The sequence below is a fragment of the Salpingoeca rosetta genome (genome assembly GCF_000188695.1).
Source record: "Salpingoeca rosetta unplaced genomic scaffold supercont1.18, whole genome shotgun sequence".
NCBI lineage: Eukaryota > Choanoflagellata > Craspedida > Salpingoecidae > Salpingoeca > Salpingoeca rosetta.
In genome coordinates this window covers 1,292,006-1,312,298 of record NW_004754916.1, presented here as the reverse complement: position 1 = coordinate 1,312,298, position 20,293 = coordinate 1,292,006, and the positions used below count along the sequence as shown (strand labels likewise).

At 60.3% G+C, this 20,293-nt stretch overlaps 4 protein-coding genes across 4 annotated transcripts in view; 2 read left to right on the top strand and 2 right to left on the bottom strand.

Moving 5' to 3' along the window:
- PTSG_12468 (uncharacterized protein) overlaps positions 1-2,429 on the top strand; it is a 3,223-nt gene extending 794 nt beyond the window's left edge. Inside the window, exons 2-8 of the mRNA XM_004992023.1 lie at positions 176-259; positions 368-451; positions 712-795; positions 968-1,051; positions 1,210-1,293; positions 1,562-1,658; positions 1,902-2,429. Coding sequence (XP_004992080.1) covers positions 176-259; positions 368-451; positions 712-795; positions 968-1,051; positions 1,210-1,293; positions 1,562-1,658; positions 1,902-2,069 — 685 coding nt within the window. The 3' untranslated portion in view covers positions 2,070-2,429. The remainder of the gene's footprint in view (positions 1-175; positions 260-367; positions 452-711; positions 796-967; positions 1,052-1,209; positions 1,294-1,561; positions 1,659-1,901) is intronic.
- PTSG_06689 (uncharacterized protein) lies at positions 2,369-5,215 on the bottom strand. Its single transcript, XM_004992022.1, has 2 exons — positions 5,009-5,215; positions 2,369-4,622 (listed from the first exon to the last, which is right to left on the bottom strand). The coding sequence occupies exons 1-2, from the start codon at positions 5,108-5,110 to the stop codon at positions 2,553-2,555; spliced, it is 2,172 nt and encodes a 723-aa protein (XP_004992079.1). The 5' UTR covers positions 5,111-5,215; the 3' UTR covers positions 2,369-2,552.
- A 158-nt stretch (positions 5,216-5,373) lies between these two features.
- On the bottom strand, positions 5,374-18,073 carry PTSG_06688 (uncharacterized protein). The gene is made up of 15 exons (XM_004992021.1): positions 17,858-18,073; positions 16,487-17,660; positions 11,879-16,228; positions 11,489-11,657; positions 11,031-11,146; positions 9,422-10,772; positions 8,998-9,122; positions 8,617-8,815; positions 8,312-8,448; positions 8,012-8,184; positions 7,188-7,843; positions 6,782-6,939; positions 6,437-6,538; positions 6,231-6,310; positions 5,374-6,031 (listed from the first exon to the last, which is right to left on the bottom strand). The coding sequence occupies exons 1-15, from the start codon at positions 17,866-17,868 to the stop codon at positions 5,821-5,823; spliced, it is 9,012 nt and encodes a 3,003-aa protein (XP_004992078.1). The 5' UTR covers positions 17,869-18,073; the 3' UTR covers positions 5,374-5,820.
- A 222-nt stretch (positions 18,074-18,295) lies between these two features.
- Positions 18,296-20,293, top strand: part of PTSG_06687 (uncharacterized protein) — a gene marked incomplete at its 3' end in the record, with an annotated part of 5,656 nt that continues 3,658 nt past the window's right edge. Inside the window, exons 1-2 of the mRNA XM_004992020.1 lie at positions 18,296-18,432; positions 18,646-20,293. The exon at positions 18,646-20,293 is cut by the window's right edge and continues 3,658 nt beyond it. Of these exons, the coding sequence (XP_004992077.1) occupies positions 18,648-20,293 (1,646 nt within the window). The 5' untranslated portion in view covers positions 18,296-18,432; positions 18,646-18,647. The remainder of the gene's footprint in view (positions 18,433-18,645) is intronic.

Below are 20,293 nucleotides of genomic sequence, written 5' to 3'. Positions count from 1 at the left end.
CACACACACACACACACACACACACACACACACACACACACACACACACACACACACACACACACTCTCTCTCTCTCTCTCTCTCTCTCTCTCTCTCTCTCTCTGTGTGTTAATCCCTCCAAACGCATCCCCCCTCCCACACTCACACACAACTCCCCTTCACACACACACACAGTTTGAGCTGGCACAACCTGGAAGAGATTGGCGCTCGCGTGATTGCAGAGGCTCTCAAGAAGAACACCAACATGCTCAAGCTCAAGTAGGTCCATCTCTATGCACGATTGATGGTGTTGCTGGAACGGTACGAGACGAGGACACTTGCATCACCTCATATATTCCCTTTCTTCCTCCTTTGCATTCGCACCAGCCTTGGCTGGAACAATCTGCGGGCTGCTGGCGGCCGTGCCATCGCAGAGGCACTCAAGCGAAACAACACTTTGCACGAGCTCAGGTTCCGCAAACTTGTGCTTTTTGTGTGTGTGTGTGTGTGTATGTGTGTGTATGTGTGTGTGTAGTACTTGTGCTCTCTCTCTCTCTCTCTCTCTCTCTGTGTGTGTGTGTGTGTGTGCGTGCGTGTGCTCTGTGTGTTCTATGTCTGTGTTTACTACCTGTGCTGCGATAGCAGCCCACCAGCCTGTTTGTTCCTTTGCTCTCGTGCTCTGTTTTGATTCCTTGACCAAACTCAAGCAAACCCACACCTCCTCTTTGCAGCTTGAGTGACAACCACCTTGGGCCTGATGGCTGTGCCGCCATTGCAACGGCGCTCGAGTCCAACACAATGCTGCACACCTTGTTGTAAGTGTTCTGGCATGGATGGCATCGTTGCAGTCGATCCCTGATGGCATCATTTCATGTCATTCGACTTTGTCATGCCACGCGCGCCCCTCCCAGGATCCCCTCCGCTCACAATGAAGCCCTGATTGTCACTCACCTCACCAACCCCCTGTGTTTCTGTGGTCTTGAGCAGCCTGTACAACAACAACATCGGCACAGACGGCGTGAAGGCCATTGCCAAGTCCCTTCTCAAGAACACCTCTCTCACCCGCCTCAGGTATTTCCTTTGATGTGTGTGTGTGTGTGTGTCTGCTGGACCACAGCTGCCTAAATCACTTTGTCAATACCTGTTTCAACGTCTCTGTCATCTCACGTGCCTGGTGGTTCTACCGCCCACACGCTGACACCGCCCGACCTGTGAATGTACTCATGCAGCCTGTCACGGAACCATCTTGGGCCCGATGGCGCCATCGCCATTGCTGAAGCGCTCAAGAGCAACACCACCCTCCTCAATCTCGAGTGAGTAGAAGGATATGAGTACAACGGCCACCCGCTACACACACACACACACGCACGCACGCACACACACACACGTGCGCGCGCGCGTCGACAGATGAACCACAGTATGCATTGGGATGATTGTTCGTGTTGTAGATGGAATGCGCACGACTCAATTGAGGACCGTTTCTCTTTCACGCCTCCTCACAACGAACTCATCAATGCAATGCACCACATTCTCCTTGATGCCTCTCCTCATCAACGCAATGCACCGCATCGACGATTGCAGTCTCGGGTGGAATGAGATTGGGGAGACGGGCGCTGCCGCTCTCGCGCGTGCTATTGATCCGCGCCGCAGCATCACCATCACGTATGGCGGTGATAACGTGCGCCTGGATGACCATGTACCTATGTACCTCTTTGTCCGATGCAAAGCAAGCACGCACACGCACACACGCACGCACACACACACACACACACACACACACACACACACACACACACACACACACACACACACACACACACACACACACACACACACACACACACGCACGCACACGCACACATGCACACGTGTCAAAGTCGTGATCACCACGAACACCTACAACGCTCCACTGCTGAAGCAGAAGGAGGAGGAGATCACAGCGCTTGAAGGGCAGCTGCGCCAGACCACTCAGCAACTGCAGAGCACACGCGATGCCCTGGCCACCAGCAACAGAACCACTGCCGTGCTGCTGCTGTGTCTGGTGTCTGGCGCTGCCCTTGCATACGGCCACTACCGCCAGCACCTGTGAACTGTTCATGTCGTCTCGTTGTTTGAACTGGCGCTTCAACTGATCCGAACAAGTGAAGCCATCTGCCACCCAATCCCTGCTTGCGCCTGCCTGCCCCGTCTGTTTTGTTCCACTTCTTTGTACCTCTTTACATACACCTGTCCGTTGCTTGCTGTTCGTTTGCGTGTCCGCCTGCCTTCAGCTATCACGCCCCTTGCTGTGTTGATGTGGTGTTTGTACCTCTGCCCGATTGTATGTCAATCTGCTTGTGCTCCATGCTCCTGTCTCGTATCTGGCCTTTTCGTTTTTGAGGCTGTCATGGAGGTTTAATCAACCAGATGACATCTGCCACTCCTCATGAAAACAACCGTATACTTGTAATGACCCGGCATTGACAGGAGGCCATGTCTGTGGCGCGCGCGCGCTCGCACACACACACACACACACACACACACACACACACACACACACACACACACACACACATACACACGCGCACGCATATTACGTCTGTTGTAGGGAAAGCATGAATGCAGCTGTTGAGGATGATGATGTGGTGTCGGCCTGGCCGACAACAAACAAGAACCCATCACTGCTCACAGCAACGCCATAGGCAGCACTGCTGCCGTGTGCCTCCAGCACCTTCTTGCTCCCGAGAAACTGCCCACTGTCACCACTCACGCGCGCCACGAAACCATGACCGCCATTGCTCGCAACATCACCACTCCCACCTGTAGCATCACCACCACCACCACCACCACCACCACCATCATCATCATCACCATCATCGAGGGTGGATGAATCAACCACGCGCGTTACATCGCCACCAGCTCTCCCACCAATGTACACCAGACCATTCCCGTCAACGGCGGCGGAATAACCCACATCGCGGCCAGAAGATGAGCCAAGCTGCGTTGTCCATAGCACGCGCCCGTCTGTTGTTCTCAGACACAGCACCAACACATCTGTTTGCGCCGTGGCATCTTCCGCTGCCGCTGCCACACCGGCTGTCTCCCCTGTCACGTAGAGCAGGCCTTGCTCCCCAACAGCAACCGCGTGCCCAATGTCCTGGTCCCCCGTGTCGATTTGCCGTCGCCACACAACAGAACCGTCAAAGCCCTTGAGACAGACAACAAACGCATCCGTGAGCGACGTAGAGCCATCGTCGTCGTTGAATGCTGTGACCGCTGTTGTGTCGCCCGTGATGTAGATGTTGCCACTGCTCGCGTCCACGGCAATAGCCCGGCCGTGCGTGTCGCCGGACGACCCGATGCGTGTTTGCCACTGCACCATGCCCGTGCCACCCGCCAGCCGCGCCACATACAGCTCGTCCGTGGTCGTGCTGGTGGGCGAGCCCTGGGTGGAGGAGAGGTGGCCTGTGATGAACACGTCGCCATCGCGGTCCAGCACGAGTCCGCCAAACGCATCAGCGCGCGATGTGCCGATGAGGCGTGTCCAGCTGACGGCGCCGTCGCTTCCCTGCAGGCACACGACAAAGAGGTCTGCCTCGCCCGAGCCTGCCTTGCCGAGCATGCTGCCACCGGCAACGCCCCCAACATAGACGAGCAACCCGTCCGCGGTTGCTGCGACTGCACGCGCGTCATCGTCGCCTGCTGACCCAAACTGCACGCACCACTGCACAGCACCACTGCCTGTGGATATGCGGCACGCAAACGCGTCGCTGCCCCCCGCACTTGGACCGGCGCCAGCGCCGATCACGCCTGTGGTGGAGCCCACGACGATGGCTGCGCTGCCCGCACTTGCTGGCAGGACGATGGAGGCGGCGGTGGTGTTGGCCGATGCAGGGCGAAGCTCGACGGCAAAGGCAATGGCTGTGCTCCAGGTGAGGTTGGTGGCGAACATGGGAGGGGATGGTGGCGGTGGCGAGGGGGTGTTTGACCCGCCGCTGCTGCCGCTGCTGTCGCCACCTGATCCGCCGTCGCTGCCGCCGCTCGAATACAGCATGACGGGGACGACGGTGCCGCACACGGCAAGCAGCAGCAGCAGGAACGCCACAAGCGCGTGCCAGGGTTTGCATTCGGCGATGCACGCGGGCTGGGCCGGCTGCTGTCTGCGCTGCCCACCCTCCATATCAAACTCCATCAGGTTGTTTCCCAGCACGGTGTCGCTGATGCGCGTGACCTTAGCAGTAGAGGAAGAGGAGGAGGAGGAAGAGGAGAAGGCAGCGCGCTGCTTTGTGCTTGTTCTGGACGCAGGCGACCGAATAGTCGAAGGTGCAGCAGACGTGGTTGTGTCGCTGGTGGGGTTGAGCGGTGTCATCAGCGAACCGATCGGCTTGAGCGCCTGCACGGGTGTTCGCGCTCGGCTTGGCGACATTGGCAGGTGCGTGCTTGGCGGTCGGTCAATGCTGGTGTCGCTGTCTGTGTCGCTCTCGTCGTCACTGCTGTGGTTGCGGTGTGTGGTTCGTCGGCGATTAGGGCGGTGACTGTCTCCATGGTCTCGGCTGGCCCGGCCGTCGTGGTCTGCGTCGTCGACCACCGACTCTGTCACCAGCGTTGATCCTGGCGGCGAGACTTGCACAGACTGGAAGTTGATTGTTCTCCTCGGCGTGCGCTAGAGGGGATGTGAATTTGGGAGAGAGGGGGAAGACGTGGCGTGGATGCGTGAGGTGGATGCGTGAGGTGAGACGTGAAGTGAGAGGTGGAGTTGAAGGCCACTGTGCTTGTTTGTTTGCTCACTTGCGGGCAGTTGCAGCAGACAGCGCGATCGCACTCAAAGAAGTGAAACAGCAGCGGGCGCATGCATTCAACAAGAGCGAGAGCTGTGTCACACGCACACACACACACACACATTGACAAACACACACACACACACACATTGACAAACACACACACACACGCACGCACGCACGCACGCACGCACGCACGCACGCACGCACACAATACAAAACAGACAATGCGATCGCTGCTGCGATCCAGGCCCAACACGGCACAACGCACCGGGCTGCTGCCTGGGGAGTAGCGCCGCCGTGTCCGACCATTGCCGCCACTGCCGCGATCAGGACCCGCTCCATCGCCAACATCCTCGAGCGTCATTGCCATCCTGCTCCCCTACTACCCGTCCGTCCTTGCTTCGCTGCCTCTCTCTCTCTTCGAGGTTGTCACGTCAATGAACACAAGCACCCCACAAGTTATTGTGGATGTGTGTGTGTGTGGAATGCGATTGGGGGTTGGGGATGACGTCAGGATTTGTTGGCAGGCGTGACGATTGTGGATGTGGTTGTGGAGCTCCCTCTCTGTCTGTCTGTTTGTCTGTCTCTGTCTCTGTCTGTCTTGCCCCGCTCCCCCTCCCCCTGCCTCCGTCACACGTTTGAACAGCGCTTGTAAGGGTGCAGACAGGTAAGCACGCAGGCGGGGTAACACAGGGGTGTGGTTCAGCCAAACGGAAACGAACAAGGAAAGCAAGCAAGTAGGGAAGCAACGCAGAGAAGCAAGTCGTAAAAAGGAAGCAAGGAAGAGACAAGAAGAACACAGGCAGGGGAACAAGAACAATGACAAGCAACAAGCAAGTGGTGCCGTCCAACCAAAGTGCAGTCTATGAGATGGAATGCACAGTGGGATGGGTAAGCAAGCACGAAAACAAGCTCGCAAGAACAAAAACAACAACACAGCGAGAGGTGGCCGGAGGAAGAGAGCGACGAGACAACACTCAACACACAACACAACACACAACACGGTGCACGAGCATGAGCGGGGAGGGGGGGGGTCGTGCTGGCATGCGCACGATGGGCTGGCTGCGTGGACCACCCATCTCAGACGGTGGTCTGCTCCGGATAGTACTTCCACATGTCGTCGCCCTCCAGCACGGCGTTGGGCTCCGGGTCCGGGTCCGTGATGGTGGGGATGACCTTGTTGGCCACCAGCCAGCGCTTGCGCCGCTGCTTGAGCCAGTCCATGTCGCGCAGCAGCACCATGTACCGCAGGCGGATGCGCGCGGAATCGTACAGGATAAACTCATTGTACCTGAAGGGGAAAGCAAGACGTTGGGGGGGGGAGTGGAGGGCGGGACGTGAGGGTGTGATTGCAGGTGTGAGGGTGTGATTGCAGGTGGAAATCGGCGGATGTGACACGCAACATCGTCAGTGCTCGCATCACACACACACACACACACACACACACACACACACACACACACACACACACACAAACACACAATCCTTACGCGAGGTGTGAGCCGGCGATGGGGGCTTCCTTGAGAGGACCGAGAGGAATGCGAACATCGTCCTCAAGTCCAACCATCGACTGAATACATCCGCACATGCAGGTGCGTGTTTGCAGAAGGTGAGGTGCAGCTGTGCAAACACACACACACGCGCGCGCGCACACGACACACACGCACAAAAGCAGAGCGCAGGAGCAGGAGCGTACGCGGGACGGGACGCTGCTGCCGAGACCGTGGATGCTGTCGTATCCAGCAGCCGGCGGCTCAGACTTGGCCTCTGTCCGCCGCTCGGGGTTGCCAAGCACAACCTGACAGTGTGTGTGTGTGTGTGTGTGTGTGTGATGAGAGTGGATGAAGGTGATGTAGATTCGACCAACCACATCATCACAAACGCTCCAACAACGACGGCAAGAGACACCGACATGCCAAAACAAGAACAACAACAACAACAACAACAACAACAACAACAACAACAACAACAACAACAACAACAACAACAACAACAACAACAACAAGAACGAGAACAACAACAACAACACGCCCATGCCCACCTCGGCCAGGAACATGCAGCAGTGGTGGCGGGCGAGCTCGGATCCCTCCCCATAGTTCATGGTGTAGTTGTAGCTCTTGGAGAAGCAGTCTGCAAAGTACACGCCCTTGCCAAACATGTATCCAGTCACCTGCGCACTCGGTGGCGCGCACCGCAGACCTGGCACGCGCGCATGTGATGTGTGTGCGTGTGTGTGTGGTTGGGGCGTAGGGGCAGGGGATGGAGGGAGAAACAGAGGCAAAACCACATGCAAACATCCTGAATAAGAATTCGTACAACGACAAAGGAATCACACACAAACATACAATCACGCGAGTACACAATCTGTCTCTCATACGCGCGCACACACGCGAGCGCACACACACACACGCACGCACTCATTAGCACACACGCACACATACACACACCTTGGGAGAGGATGCCGAGGACGTTCTGGTTCTTGGTGCCGTGCCAGAGCAAGGTGCGTGTGGGGTCGGAGCCAAACTTGTTCTTGAAGGCGGCGTCTTCGTCCGGTTTGGAGATCTCAAACACCTGCGCAATGCCCACGCCGCCGGCGCTCGAGTGCTCCCGCGTCGTGTTCATGAACATGCGGATGGCCTTGTACGTGGACGAGTCTGCAGGGACGGCAGCCAGGCGCGCGCCCGTGGCCAGGTATACGTACTCAAAGGGGTTGAGGCTCATGGCATGGTGGCGGTGGTATGCGCCGAGCAGGAGGTTGGCCGTTACGTTCTCCACCGAGATGGTGTTGAGCTTCTCCTCAATCTCAAGCACCTTCTTGTGCTTGAGCTGCTGCACGCGGTGCTTGACGGCGTTGATGGGGATGGTCTGGTAGAACTCGTTTGTCAGCTGTTGCACCTGTGTGTTGAGCGCATCGCGGCCCTCGTCGCCCCACGACATGCCCTCGAGCTTCTTCGTCAGGTCCTTCAACTGCTTGATGAGCCCGACAGCCTTCTCCATTGCCCCGGCCGGCGCGCCGCCAAAGGCAAGGTCAAAATCGCAGTCGGTCACAATCGCCCGCTGCAGCGTCTTCACGTCCGCCGTCGTGCGCACGAACACATCCACGCTGCAGGGGAGGTGGGGAGGAGGAGGTGGGGAGGAGAGTGAGATGGAGTTGTCACGGTGGGGGGGGGGAGGACGATGTTGCGGCAGCTATCAGACAACACACACACACACACACACACACACACACACACACACACACACACACAGAGCAAAGTAGCAAAGTACCAACCTGGGAGGGAGCCTGTCTGAGGAGGGCACCTTCTCAAACTTAATGACCTGCATGGCCATCTCCTGGCGGCGGGCAATGGTGGCGTGGTCGTGCTTCTGCAGCCGGTACTTGCCCGGCTTGGGCTCAAAGCCGTGCCGGTTCTCCCACAGGTTCGCGGACTTGCTCTTGAAGATCTGCGAACGTGCGTGTGTGTGTGTGTGTGTGTTGTGTTGTGTGTGTTGTGTGTGTGTGTGTGTTGTGTGTGTGTGTGTGTTTTGACGAGGGATCGGGAGAGGTGGATGGGTCATCGCAAACACACACCTTGCAGAACTCTGCGATTGCAGCCTCCTTTGTCGGGTACGGGGTGACCTGGTGCATGCCTTCCTCGCCAACACGGCCCCAGCGCGTCGACAACACGTACATGTCGTGCACAAAGTTGTGCAGCACTTGCATGCGGTCTGCAAGATTCAAAATGGGGGGGGGGGGGGAGAGAGTGGAGCGTCAGGAAGGGGAAGAGGTGGGGGTGCCAGAAACACAAGTCACATACACACACACTCATTTACACAAGCACACACACTCACACACACACACACACACAAACACACATATACACACAACCAACGCACAGAAGTCGTGGCGGCCCCAGTATCCGTAGGAGACGTCAGTGATGGTCATGGTGAGGTCATAGTAGTCGTCGCAGTCGTCCATCTTGACCACGCGCGCCACCTTGGTCAGCTTTGTCGCCTCGTCCACCAGCGGGCCCGGTGGCTTGCCTTCCTCCTGCTTCTTCTTCTCAAGCAGCTCCTCAATGTCGTGCAGACCAGCCTGTCACGTACGCACGTTCATGTGTGTGTGCGCATGTGTGTGTGCATGTGTATGTGTGTGTGCATTGGCGCACAAGTGCGTGATGATGAGAAACCAAAAGGCATGCATGGTGCAATGTGCATCATAGACTCAAGTTGAGACGCCCAGCACCACCCCACCACGACTACCGCCGCACAACCCACCGTTGCATCCGTCTGTGGCTGCACGTCAATGCCTGGAATGTCGATGGTGGTGAAGCGCTCGTGTGCCGGGCGCGGCGGCTTCTGCGCAGGCGTCAGTGTTGCATGCAGCTTGCTCTCCATGCGGGCTGGTCAAGCAACATGGAGCAAGGGAAGTACAGGTGAGTGTGAGCGTGTGAGCGTGTGTGTGTGTGTGTGGGTTTGCGCGCGCATACACAGAGATGTACCCGCCCCCGCCTCCCTCCCTCACACACACACACACACACACACACACACACACACACACACACACACACACACACACACACACACACACACACGCACGCACACGCACACGCACACGCACACGCACACGCACACGCAAACACAAACACAAACACAAACACAAACACAAACAAACACACACACACACACAGACAAGACGCACCTATGGTGGCGGTGTCGGCGATGGCGTATGCGTGCCAGAGCGGGGAACACCCGTCATCGTCCAGCTGGTTCACATCCGCACCCTTCTCCAGCAAAAAGTCGAGCATGTCGTCGCAGTTGACAAAGGCAAACGCGTTGCTCTGGTGCGTGAAGCAGCGGGCCAGCACCGTCTGGCCCTTGTGTGGCAGGCGGTGGTTGAGGTCCAGTGGGTTGTTCACGACGGCGCCGAGCGCAAGCAGCCGCTCCAGCGCGTCCTTCCTGTTCTGCACCACCAGCAGTTCGGCCAGCGTTGCGCCCTGCTTCGTGGCGTGGTGCCAGCTCAGGCCAGAGCGCAGCAGCAGCGCGGCCGTGCCTGCCCGCACCTGCTGCGGCGTCACGGTGCCCGTGCGCGGGAACGAGTCTGTCAGCCACTCGTCAATGGCCTTGTCCCCCGTGATGGTGAGTGGCTGCGCGTTGGCAACACCGCCCATGCGGCTGCCATTGGGAGAGCGGCCCAGGCCCAGCCCGCGCGGAGACAGCAGCGTCGATGTTGCCTTTGGCGGCGGGTGGTGCTTGAGGGTCTCGAGGCATGGCTCCAGCAGGGCCAGCAGCAGCGGCTTGGCCATGAACTTGGCCACCCGCTCGTCGTCCTTGAGCCACTCCGAGTCCTGCACGCACGCGCGGAGCGTGTCGTAGTAGTTTGGGTCTGCGCCTCGCTTGAGGAGCATGCGCACCATGCGCATGCGGTGGGCGGCGTTGGCGTGCCCAATCAGCGCCAGCGTGAGCGCATCAAACCCGTCCTTGCGCGTGGCCTTGACGTCGCAGGCGCTCACGACAGCATCAAATGCAGGGTAGGCGCCGCTCCAGCAGGCCTGGTGCAGGTGCGTTTCGCCGCGCACGTTGACCGTGTCCTTGCGGAAGGCGTACTCGTTGGTGAGCGTGCGCATCATCAGCGCGCAGAACTTGTCCTGGAACAGCTTGTTCTGCGAGATGTGCCTGCACACAAACGTGACGAGCGTGTTGTTCTCGCTGTCGCGCAGGGCCTTGACGCGGGTGGACGGCGTCTTGCGCAGCAGCGTCATGGCCATCTGGTATTCGCCGACAGACACGCAGTCGTCAAAGGCCGACAGCACATCCACGCCGTGGTCAATGAACACGCACGCCAGGCCCGTGAAGTGGTGTGAGGCGAGGAAGCGGAACGTGGACGTGGTGCGCACCACCTCCACCTGCTTGTCCTTCTCCTTGTCGTGCTGCAGGACGGTGAACACAATGGCGTGCTTCAGGTCGCGCACGTGGTCCAGCAGCAGCGCCGCGTAGTTGACCTGGTGCCCAATCAGCGCCAGCTGCAGCGCCGTGTTGCCGTCTTGGTCCTCCTGCCGTTTGTTCGTTTGTTCGTTTGTGTGTGTGTGTGTGTGTGTGTGTGTGTGTGTGTGTGTGTGTGTGTGTGTGTGTGTGTGTGTGTGTGTGTGTGTGTGTGTGTGTACGTGTAAGCATGTGCGCGCGTGTGCGCGCGTGCGTGCGTGTGCATGCATGTGTGTGTGTGTGTGCGTGAGCGCATGTTGAAGTCACTTAGAAACCCCCTCTGGCTGCCCCAAAGAGACACAAACACACATGCACGCACGTACGCACACCTTGTTTGGGTCTGCACCACGCTTGATGAGGTAGCGGGCGCTGAGGATGGCACCGTACAGCGACGCGTAGTGCAGCGGCGTGCGCCCGTACGTGTCAGCAACATCAAGATCAAGCGCTGGCGGCAAGGTGGTTTGGGGGGGGGGGGTGGAGTTTGAGCATGGGTGGGGGGCGGTGAGGTTCGTGTGGGGGCAGAGAAGTACAAAGAAGGCAAGGCACACACACACAGCCAAGCAAATGCATTAACAAGCAAAACACACACAAAACACAAGAACACACACACACGCACACACACACACACCAACACACACCAACACACACCAACACACAAGACACACCAACACACACACACACAAAACACACCAACAAACAACACACACAAAACACACCAACACACACATCAGCCCAAGCAAACACACACGCACACACGCGCGCGCACACACTATCAACATCATCTTACTCTCGAGGGAGCAGATGTCCGAGACAATCTCAATGGGGTCGGCGGGGGTGCGCGCCTTATCCAGCCGCTCGGGCTTGTCTTCCGTCACGACGGCGGCATGCAAGATGTTGCGGCCAAGTGCCGTGCACGCGTGCACGTCGGCGCCTCGGTCAATCAGCAGCTGCTCCATCTGTTTGTTGGAGGCACGCGAAAGGGGGGGGAGGGAATTACGGAGGTGGCGCAGTTGGAGATATTAAGCGTTGGCACGGGTAATGTGAGATGATGAGTGCCGCGTGTATCCCCTCAAACGCGCGCGCGCACACACACACACACACACACACACACAAACACACATGCAAACACACACAACAGCACACACACCACACACACACACACACAACAGCACAGCACCTCAAAGTTGCGGTATGTCCTTGTTGCCGAGTTTGTGACGGCGCGGAAGAGCGGGAAGACGCCGTCGTTGTTCTGTGCGTTTGGATCTGCGCCCTTGTCCAGCAGCATCTGCACCAGCACCTTGGAGCGGTCCCCACCATCCGCCATAATCACGCCGTGCAGCGGGGTGTTGCCCTTGGACGAGCGCAGGTCCGGGTCAACGCCAGCCTCCAGCAGCCGCTGCAGCAGCGCCAGGTCGTTCATGCGCGCCACGTAGTGCAAGGCCGCGGTGCCGTGCCCGTCAAGCTGGCACGCGTCCGCTCCGGCCTTGAGCAGCGCGTCCGCAACCGTGCGGTCCTGCGTGCTCTTCACCGCAGAGCACAGCACCAGGTCACCAAACTTGTTCATCGCGCCCGTGTCCGCCTTGTGCTTGAGCAGCAGCTGCAGCACAGCCGCGCGCGCCTTCTTCGCTGCCGCCTGTGCCTGCAGGCACTGGTGCACAGCCATGTGCAGCGCCGTCTGCCCGCTGCGGGCGGAGACGATGGCCGGGTCGGCGCCGTGCAGCAGCATGCGCTCCACCACGCTCGGGATGCCCGCAACAACGGCGTACATGAGCGGCGTCTGGCCCAGCCGGTCCCGCGCGTTGGTGTCCGCGCCGTGCTCGAGCAGCACGTCCACCAGCGGCTGCGGGTTGTTGACGCGGCACGCCACGTGCAGCGCCGTGCAGCCGCCAAGCACGTTGTCCAGCTCCTTCTCAATCTTAAACGGCTTCTTCTCGCTCTCCCCAAGCCGCTTGGCGTGCTTGGCATAGTCGCCCGCAGCCACCGTCAGCTCCGTCCCGTGGCTCGGCACCACCATGTTCTTCTTCTTCTTCTTCTTCTTGTGCTGCTTCTTGCCGCTCTTCTGGCCATCCCCATCCTCACCCTCGTCATCCTCCTCCTCGCCATCCTCATCACCATCCTCTTTGTCGGCCGTCTGGTCCATGTCGCCACCACGCTCCTCTTCGTTGTCGTCGTCGTTGAGGGCAATGACATCCACGCCGTTGCCGCTGCTGCCACCGCTCGTGCCGTTCATGCCATCCACCTGCTGCTGCGCTCCACCCTTATCAGCGTCGTCGTTGTCGTCGTTGCTGTCCTCGTCCTCATCCGAGTCCATGTCAGAGGCGGACATGTCAGAATCGTAGTTGTCGTCGTCGTCGCTGTCAACGGTGTGCGCCACCTCCTGCTGCTCTCCGCCCTCCCCCTCCGTCTTCTCCTTGAACAGCATGCGCACGGGGACGTTGGGATCGCACCCGGCCTTGAGCGCGGCCGCCACCAGCTCCACCACCTTGTGCAGGCTGGCAGCCGTCGACTCTGTGGACGTGCTTGGCTGCGAGCCATACGCGTTGTACCTGCGCCTGTACCCAAACCTGCTGCTGGAGTTCATGCTGCTGGCGTTGCTGGTGGCCTCCGCGTTGCCAAACAGCGATGCGCTGGACGGGTGCTGGTTTGCGGCGAGGAGGAGGTCAATGAGCGGCGTGCGCCCGTTGCTGTGGCGCCGGTGGTTCAGCAGCGCCGCCACCGACGCGCTGTCGTCCTGCTGCATCACCAGGTTCCACAGCTCGGCAATGTCGCGCTGCTTGGCCAGCCCGACCAGCTTGTGCAGGAACGACTCTGCCGATGCCTCCACCTGCGCCTTGCCAAAGGAGTGCCCGCTGGAGAGCATGGCCACCAGCAGGTTGGCCCGGCTGTTGGCCAGCGCCACGGAGAGCGGCGAGCTGCCGTCCTTGCTCGCTGCGTCCGGGTGCGCGCCGCCCTTGAGCAGCAGCTCCACCATCTCCTTCTGCTTGGTGCCGTTTGCCCGCACCACCAGCAGCAGCGGCGTGACCCCGGCCAGGTCCTGCGCGCACGCGTCCGCGCCCTGCTTCAGCAGGTGCTCCACAATGCGCAGGTTGCTTGGGCCGGCCTGGCTGCAGGCGTGGTGCAGCAGCGTGCGGCCCTCGTTGTCGCGCGCGTCAATGGCCACCCCGGGCTGCTGCAGCAGGTACAGCAGGCAGGTGATGCACGACTTGGCCACCGCAATGGACAGCGGCGTCGTCTTCCAGTCGTTGGCGGAGGACAGGTCTGCGCCGTAGCGCTTGAGCAGCTGCAGGACCTTCACCCAGTCGTAGGCGGAGGCGTAGTGTGCGGGGGTGTTGCCGCTCGAGTCGCGGGCGTCCGGGTTGTGGCCCGCCCGCAGCAGCATCTGCACCGCGTCAAACTGCCCGTTCTTGCACGCGTGGTGCAGGGCCGTGTACTTGCGCTTGTCCTGCGCCTCGACGTGCGCCCCCATCTCCACCAGGGCCTCCATCACGTCCACGTTGCCCTGCATGGCGGCGATCATGAGCGGCGTGCGCTTGTTGCGGTCGCCCAGGTCCATGTCCAGCTCCGGGTCAAACTCGTGCAGCGCCTGAAGCACGTCCACGTGGCCCTCGTACGCGGCGTGGTGCAGCGGCGTCAGGCCCAGCTTGTCCTTGGCCAGCCCGGCCACCTTGAGCTTCTTCAGCATGGCCGCCTTCTTCCGCTTCATCGCAGGCGTCTCCTCCTCCTCCTCTTCTCCTTCCCCACCATCGCCCTGCTCCGCTTGGCCCGTGAGCGCGGTGAGCTGGGCGCCAAAGCGCTTGCGGGCGGCCTCCAGCAGCAGCACCGCCGTCTTGGGGCGGCCGTGCTTGGCGGCCAGGTGCAGCGGCGTGGCCAGCTGCTTGTCCGTCACCACGGGGCTCTCCCCGAGCGACAGCAGAAACTCCGCCACGCCCTCGTCCTCGTTGGCCGCGGCAAAGTGCAGCAGCGTGCGCGCGTAGTCGTCGTGCACGCTGTAGTTGAGGCTGTTGATCTGCAGCAGCTTCTTGAAGCGCGCGGCGCTGGTGCATGCGCTGGCCACGTGCAGCGGCGTCACAGCGGAGATGCTGCCGCCCTTCTTCAGCAGCGAGCGCGCCTGCAGCGTGGACTTGATGGGCAGCGAGCTGTCCGCCGCCACCATGTACGTCTCCGTCATGCCGCTGCTCGTGTCCTTGGACAGCGCCTGCAGCGCCTGCTGCACCGTGCGCACGTTGCCGGCCTCCGCCGCGGCGTACACCAGGTTGCTGGTGGAGATGGACTGGTGCGAGGCGCCGGACAGCACGTACTTGAGCGTGTCGTCCGACACGTCGCGGGAGCGGGCGGCGGCGAGCATGGCCATGCCAAACCCGTATCCGTACGGCTGGTGATACTCGTACTCGCGCAGGTTGCTCTCCTGGATAAAGGCAGAGTCGCCCTCCTTGCCGCCGCGCGCCACGCCAACCTTGCCCACGCGGTGCGCGTACGTGTGCGAGGACACGTTGCCCGTGCCCGTGCGCGCGGCAATGTCGTTGTCCGGCACGTCTGCCCAGCCGTACTGCGGCGCGCGGCCAATCAGGAACAGCGACTTGGCGTCGTTTCCAATCATGGCCCACTCCTCCGCGTTGCTGAAGCAGTCCGCGCTCCAGTCCGGCGCGCGGCCCGGAAGGAAGTTGCGGCCGTTGTCCATGAGGAAGCGCAACAAGAGGTGGTCCTCCTCAGCCACCGTCTTGGTGACCAGGCGCCCCGCCACAACGGGCCCGCACGCGCCCCACTGCTGGAGCAGCTGCCAGTGCTCCTTGAGCAGCTGCAGGCTGGCCTGCGACTCGTGGTACCCGGACATGCCGTGCACGTGCAGGGCGAGCGACGTGTCGCGCGGCGCCACAATCACGCCATACAGCTTCTGCGTCGTGGGCACGGCAATGGGCTTGGTCTCCTCATCCTTGTCCTCCTTGTCGGCTGCGGCAGCAGCAGCAGCAGTGGTGGTGGTAGTGGCAGTGGCGTTGAGGCTGCGGCGCGTGCTCTTGCGCTTGGTCAGCTTCTTGCTGCCCTTGCGTGACAGCGCGGGCTTGGCCTTGGCCTCGGGCTCTGGCTTCTTGTCGTAGAGCGTCTGCTCCTGGCCGTTGATGCGCAGCACGATCAGCTGCACGCCCTTCTCCTTCGGGTGCGGCTGCGCGGCCACCTCCACGTAGTCGCCCGCCTTGAGCTTCGACAGCGCCGGGCACACCAGCGCACCCCCGGCGGCGTAGCGCGTGTCGTCAAACCCCTCGTCGTCGCCGTACGCATCAGTGGAGACTGCGGCGGCCTGCGCAACACCGCCAGCCTTGATCAGCCACCAGTTGCCCTGCACGACAAAGTGTGTGCTCTGGGTGTTGGGGGCGACGGTGTGGTGGTTGCCGCAAAAGCCAATGGCAAAGTGGGAGAGAGCTTCTTCCTCGGTCATGGCAAACGCCTTGTCCACGTCCGTGGCAGATACCGTGATCTTGCGCTTGGAACGTGCCACGCTCCCGTGCTTGGCGGTTGCACCGGCAACTTGCACCTGTGCGTATGTGTCGTGGTGTGTTGTGTGAGAAAAGCGGGCAGAAGGCGAGGTTGGAGAAAGCGAATAAGATGGAGAATGCAAAGCGTTTGCACAATAACGCACGTGCACACAGCAACACAGCCAACCAAGCGAACACACAAACACACACACACATGCACGCAAGAACATAAGAACACACAAACAAGACCACACACACAGACGCGCGCACACACACACACACACACACACAGAGACGCACAGCCGCCAGCTACTCACGCCAAAGGAGCGTCCGGCTTTGGGATCAAACTTGATGGTGTCTGGGCCGGTGAAGACGACGCCGCTGCCAAAGGAGGGTGTGCTCTCCTCAACCGTCTTGGACAGTGCGCGAGTGCGTACGACGCGCGTGTCGTCGAGGTCAACGTAGGAGCGGAAGAGGGAAGAGGACGAAAGCATGTTAATGCCGGCCTGCAGGTCCTTGTTGCTGATGCTGCTCTGCACCTTGGCCACGGCGGCAGAAGAGGATCCGCTCATGTCTGGGTTGGGGTTGTTGGCAGCCTGCGCCGCCCGGTCCCGCTTCAACTGCTCCTCGTACTGCACCTCCATCTCCCTGCGCGCGCACACCAGCGGCTTGTCCTCGGGCACGGACAGCTCAAACTCGTGCGGCGGCACAAACATGTCCAGGTCCTCCTCAACCACCTCCTGCACGCTGTTGGCGATGGCCTCCGCCTTCTCCGCCAGCGCAGCCATCAGCTTCTGCTTCTTCGTCATGCGCTTTGGCTTACCAGCTGACGTCGCTGCTGCTGCTGCCGGCTCCTTCTTCTTGCGCGTCACTTTCTTCTTGCCGCCCTCGGCTGCTTCTGCCTTTGTGCGCCGCGCTCGCTTCGCAGCGGGGGCCTTGGCAGCCTTGCTGGCATTGGCGCTTGCACTGGCGGTGGTCTTCGCAGCTGCAGCAGTGTCAGGCGCGTCTGCTGCCTCTTCCATGGCAGTGCCAGCTTCATCCTCGACTGCAGCCGCTTCCTCCTCTTCCTGCTCATCGTCATCAGCTTCCTCCTCCTCCTCTTCCTGCTCATCGTCATCGTCACCGTCGTCACCGTCGTCATCATCATCTTCTTCTTCGTCTTGCTTGCGGCGCTTGCCACGACGACTGCCCTTCTTCTTCGCTGCGCCAGCTGCACTGGCTGCTGTCTTCTTGCCCTTCTTGGCCTTGACGGCGGCCTGTTGGGCCTGCTTCTTCTGCAGCCTGGCCTCCTCCTCTTCCTTGGCGGCCTTCTTCTTGGCGGCGGCTTCCTCCGCAGCCTTGCGACGGGCCGACTGGCGCTTGGATCGCTTCACGGGCTGCTGGTCCTGCTCTTGCTGGGTTGTCTCTTCAGCGGCTGCGGTGGCTGTGGCGTCGTTGTTGTCGTTGCCGCTGGCATCCTCGGCCGCGCGGGCAGCCTGACGGCGGCTGCGTCTGCAAACAGAGGGAGATGCCATGTTTTTGGGGTGAGGTCTCATGTCACACTTTCACTTCAGCTGTTGACACAACACAACACCAACACAACGCAGGCCGTGCGCACACAACACCAGCAAAAACACACAACACCAAAAACACAAACGATCAAAACAACACACACACACACCCACACACATGTGAGCAGCGATCAAAACCTTGGCGGCATGGCGCTGTTGTTTGCTTGTTTGCGGTGAATCAGTCGATCGGTGAGCGCCTTCTTTGCGTTGCGTTGGCTGTGCGTTGGCTGTGCGTTGGTTGGCTGTGCGTGGCTTTTTGCAAGTTTGCTGTCTCGCGGCTGGCTGGCTGGGAGGACAGGCAGGAGCAAACGTGAATGGGGAGCGCACACACAACAACAAGCAGCAGCAGGAGCGCGAACAAGAAAAAACACAAAGCACACAGCCACTGGCAGTGCGCCGATGCAAGCCCGCCTCGCAGAAATTTCAAGGAAGACATTCAACAATGGGCGGTTCACAAGAATAAACACGTCAAACTTGTTTTGGCAGCTGCACAGTGCTGACATCTGTGATTTCTTGCTGATGCTCCGAAATGATGGTAAACCTCCAATTGAGAACCAGTACCCGTTTGCAAATTGCCCACAAGTTGGGTTTTGCAAATTGTGAGCACAAGCACAAGGAGGAAGACGAACGATCGCCGCACACGCACGCACACAACACACAACCACCGCCACCAAGACGACTCAAGAGGTCACAAGCAACGCAGCCGCGAGCAGGTGAGGAAGAAACACAGCAACGAGGCTTCTCTGCTCCTGAACACAGCACACACGAGCCCCAGGCGACCGACCGAACGACCTTCTCCTTCATTGACATCACCTCGCACCACTCCTTCTCACTCTCATTCACACCACTTTTGCACACACACCACGTTCGCCCGCATCACACCTTCCACACACACACACACACACACACACACACACACACATCAGTCATGGCCAGCCAGACAAGGGCAAGGCCGCCATGGCTCAGGCGTGCATCATCCACCAATCCGACACCACCTCCGCCGTCATCAACAGCGACAACAGTACCAGTTGTAGCTGCAGTGGCTGTGCACAAGCAGTACTTGCAACAGCACGCATCCACAAGCTCCAGCCCAGCAACATCCACATCCTCTTCTCCAAATGTGCCCTTGACTCGACCAACAGATTCCACTACCACCGCAACGGGACGCGGCGGACCACTTTCCCGACGCACCAGCAGTAGCAGCAGCACTAGCACCACCAGCACCAGCACCAGCACCAGCACCAACACCAACACCAACACCAACACCAACACCAACACCACCACCACCACCAGCACCAACGCCAACACCAACACCAAGCCTGCCGTTGCTGGCTCCCTGCCGTCCTCGGCTTCCTCAACGGCTTCAACCTCCTCTTCCACGGCATCTACTCCAACTGCCGAAGCCGAGTTCCTCGCACCCACACCGCCATCAACAACCCTCGACAACGACAACGCCGCCGACGACACTGATGACAATGATGGTGATGCCAAAGACACAGGTGCCAACGTGCAACAAGGCGGCACATTTCAACGTTATCCCAACGGCACCAGCATTACCAACACCAGCACCAACGACAGCGGTGCCACTGCACAAGATGCGCAGCAAGATGCCACGTCCGTCAGCTTTGATGACATCGACTTCGGCGCCTTGGACGATTCGTTGTTTACCAGCAACGGTACAGCCAGTAATGGTGCAGCCAACAATGTGGCACCCACCTCCTTCAAGCCGCTCACCCTCAGTACCTCTCCCACCACAGAGACTACATCACTGCATCCATCACCACCAAGGGCACTTGTGCCGCTGTCCCTGCCCTCGCGAGCTGGAGACGAAGATCCCTCTTCAGCTGACACACCCACCAACATGAGTGGCAGCCACACCGCCATCTGGAGTGAATGGTCGCACCAACAACACCAGCAACCGTCGACAAGGGGCTGCTCGCAGTGTGCAGCACTGCAACAGCGCCTCACACACTACCAACAACAACAACAGCAGCAGCAGCAGCAGCACACGCCGCAGACGGTGCACCGGCTCAAGCGCCGCATCAAGGCGCTGCAGCAGAACAACAAGGCCCTCGAGGCCCAAATAGCGTTCCTCAGCCAAGGGAAGCGCAGCAAGCACCTGCCGCCCGGCTCTGCGTGCAGCACGGCCCCAGCATCGCCGGCGCCGCCGCCCCCGTCCGTGGCCACGTCGTTGCGGGCATCACCCGTGCCAGGCGCGCACCCCGACAGCAGCAGGGCGGTCACACCATCCACGTCAGCAGCATCAACAGCAGCAGCAGCAGCAGCATCAACAGCAGCAGCAGCAGCAGCGACCACTGGCACACCGGCCCGCCACGATGTGACGTCGCTGCGGCAGGCACGCACCGTGATCCAGGACCAGCAGGAGAAGGTTGAGGGCCTTCGCAGGCAGCTGCAGGCGGCGCGGGAGCACGTGAAGCAGCTTGAGGCCGTGCTGCTGCAGAACAGGGGGCGGCTCATGGGCAGCAGCACGGGCTCGGCCGCCGTCGCTGCCGTCATGGGCCGCATCGCTGCTGCGGGCGGCGACAGCGCCAACAGTAGTGGTGACAGCAGCAG

What these genes read in the sequence shown, in the direction of transcription:
- PTSG_06689 (XM_004992022.1), bottom strand. Translation starts at nt 5,110, where the DNA reads ATGGCAATGACGCTCGAGGATGTTGGCGATGGAGCGGGTCCTGATCGC. An exon ending in ACTCCCCAGGCAGCAGCCCG is followed by an intron (nt 4,623 to 5,008) that starts GTGCGTTGTGCC and finishes CATCCCCTCTAG; the next exon opens with CGCACGCCGAGGAGAACAAT.
- PTSG_06688 (XM_004992021.1), bottom strand. An exon ending in AAGCCGGACGCTCCTTTGGC is followed by an intron (nt 16,229 to 16,486) that starts GTGAGTAGCTGG and finishes ACATACGCACAG; the next exon opens with GTGCAAGTTGCCGGTGCAAC. An exon ending in CCTCGGCATCCTCTCCCAAG is followed by an intron (nt 6,940 to 7,187) that starts GTGTGTGTATGT and finishes CGCGCGTGCCAG; the next exon opens with GTCTGCGGTGCGCGCCACCG.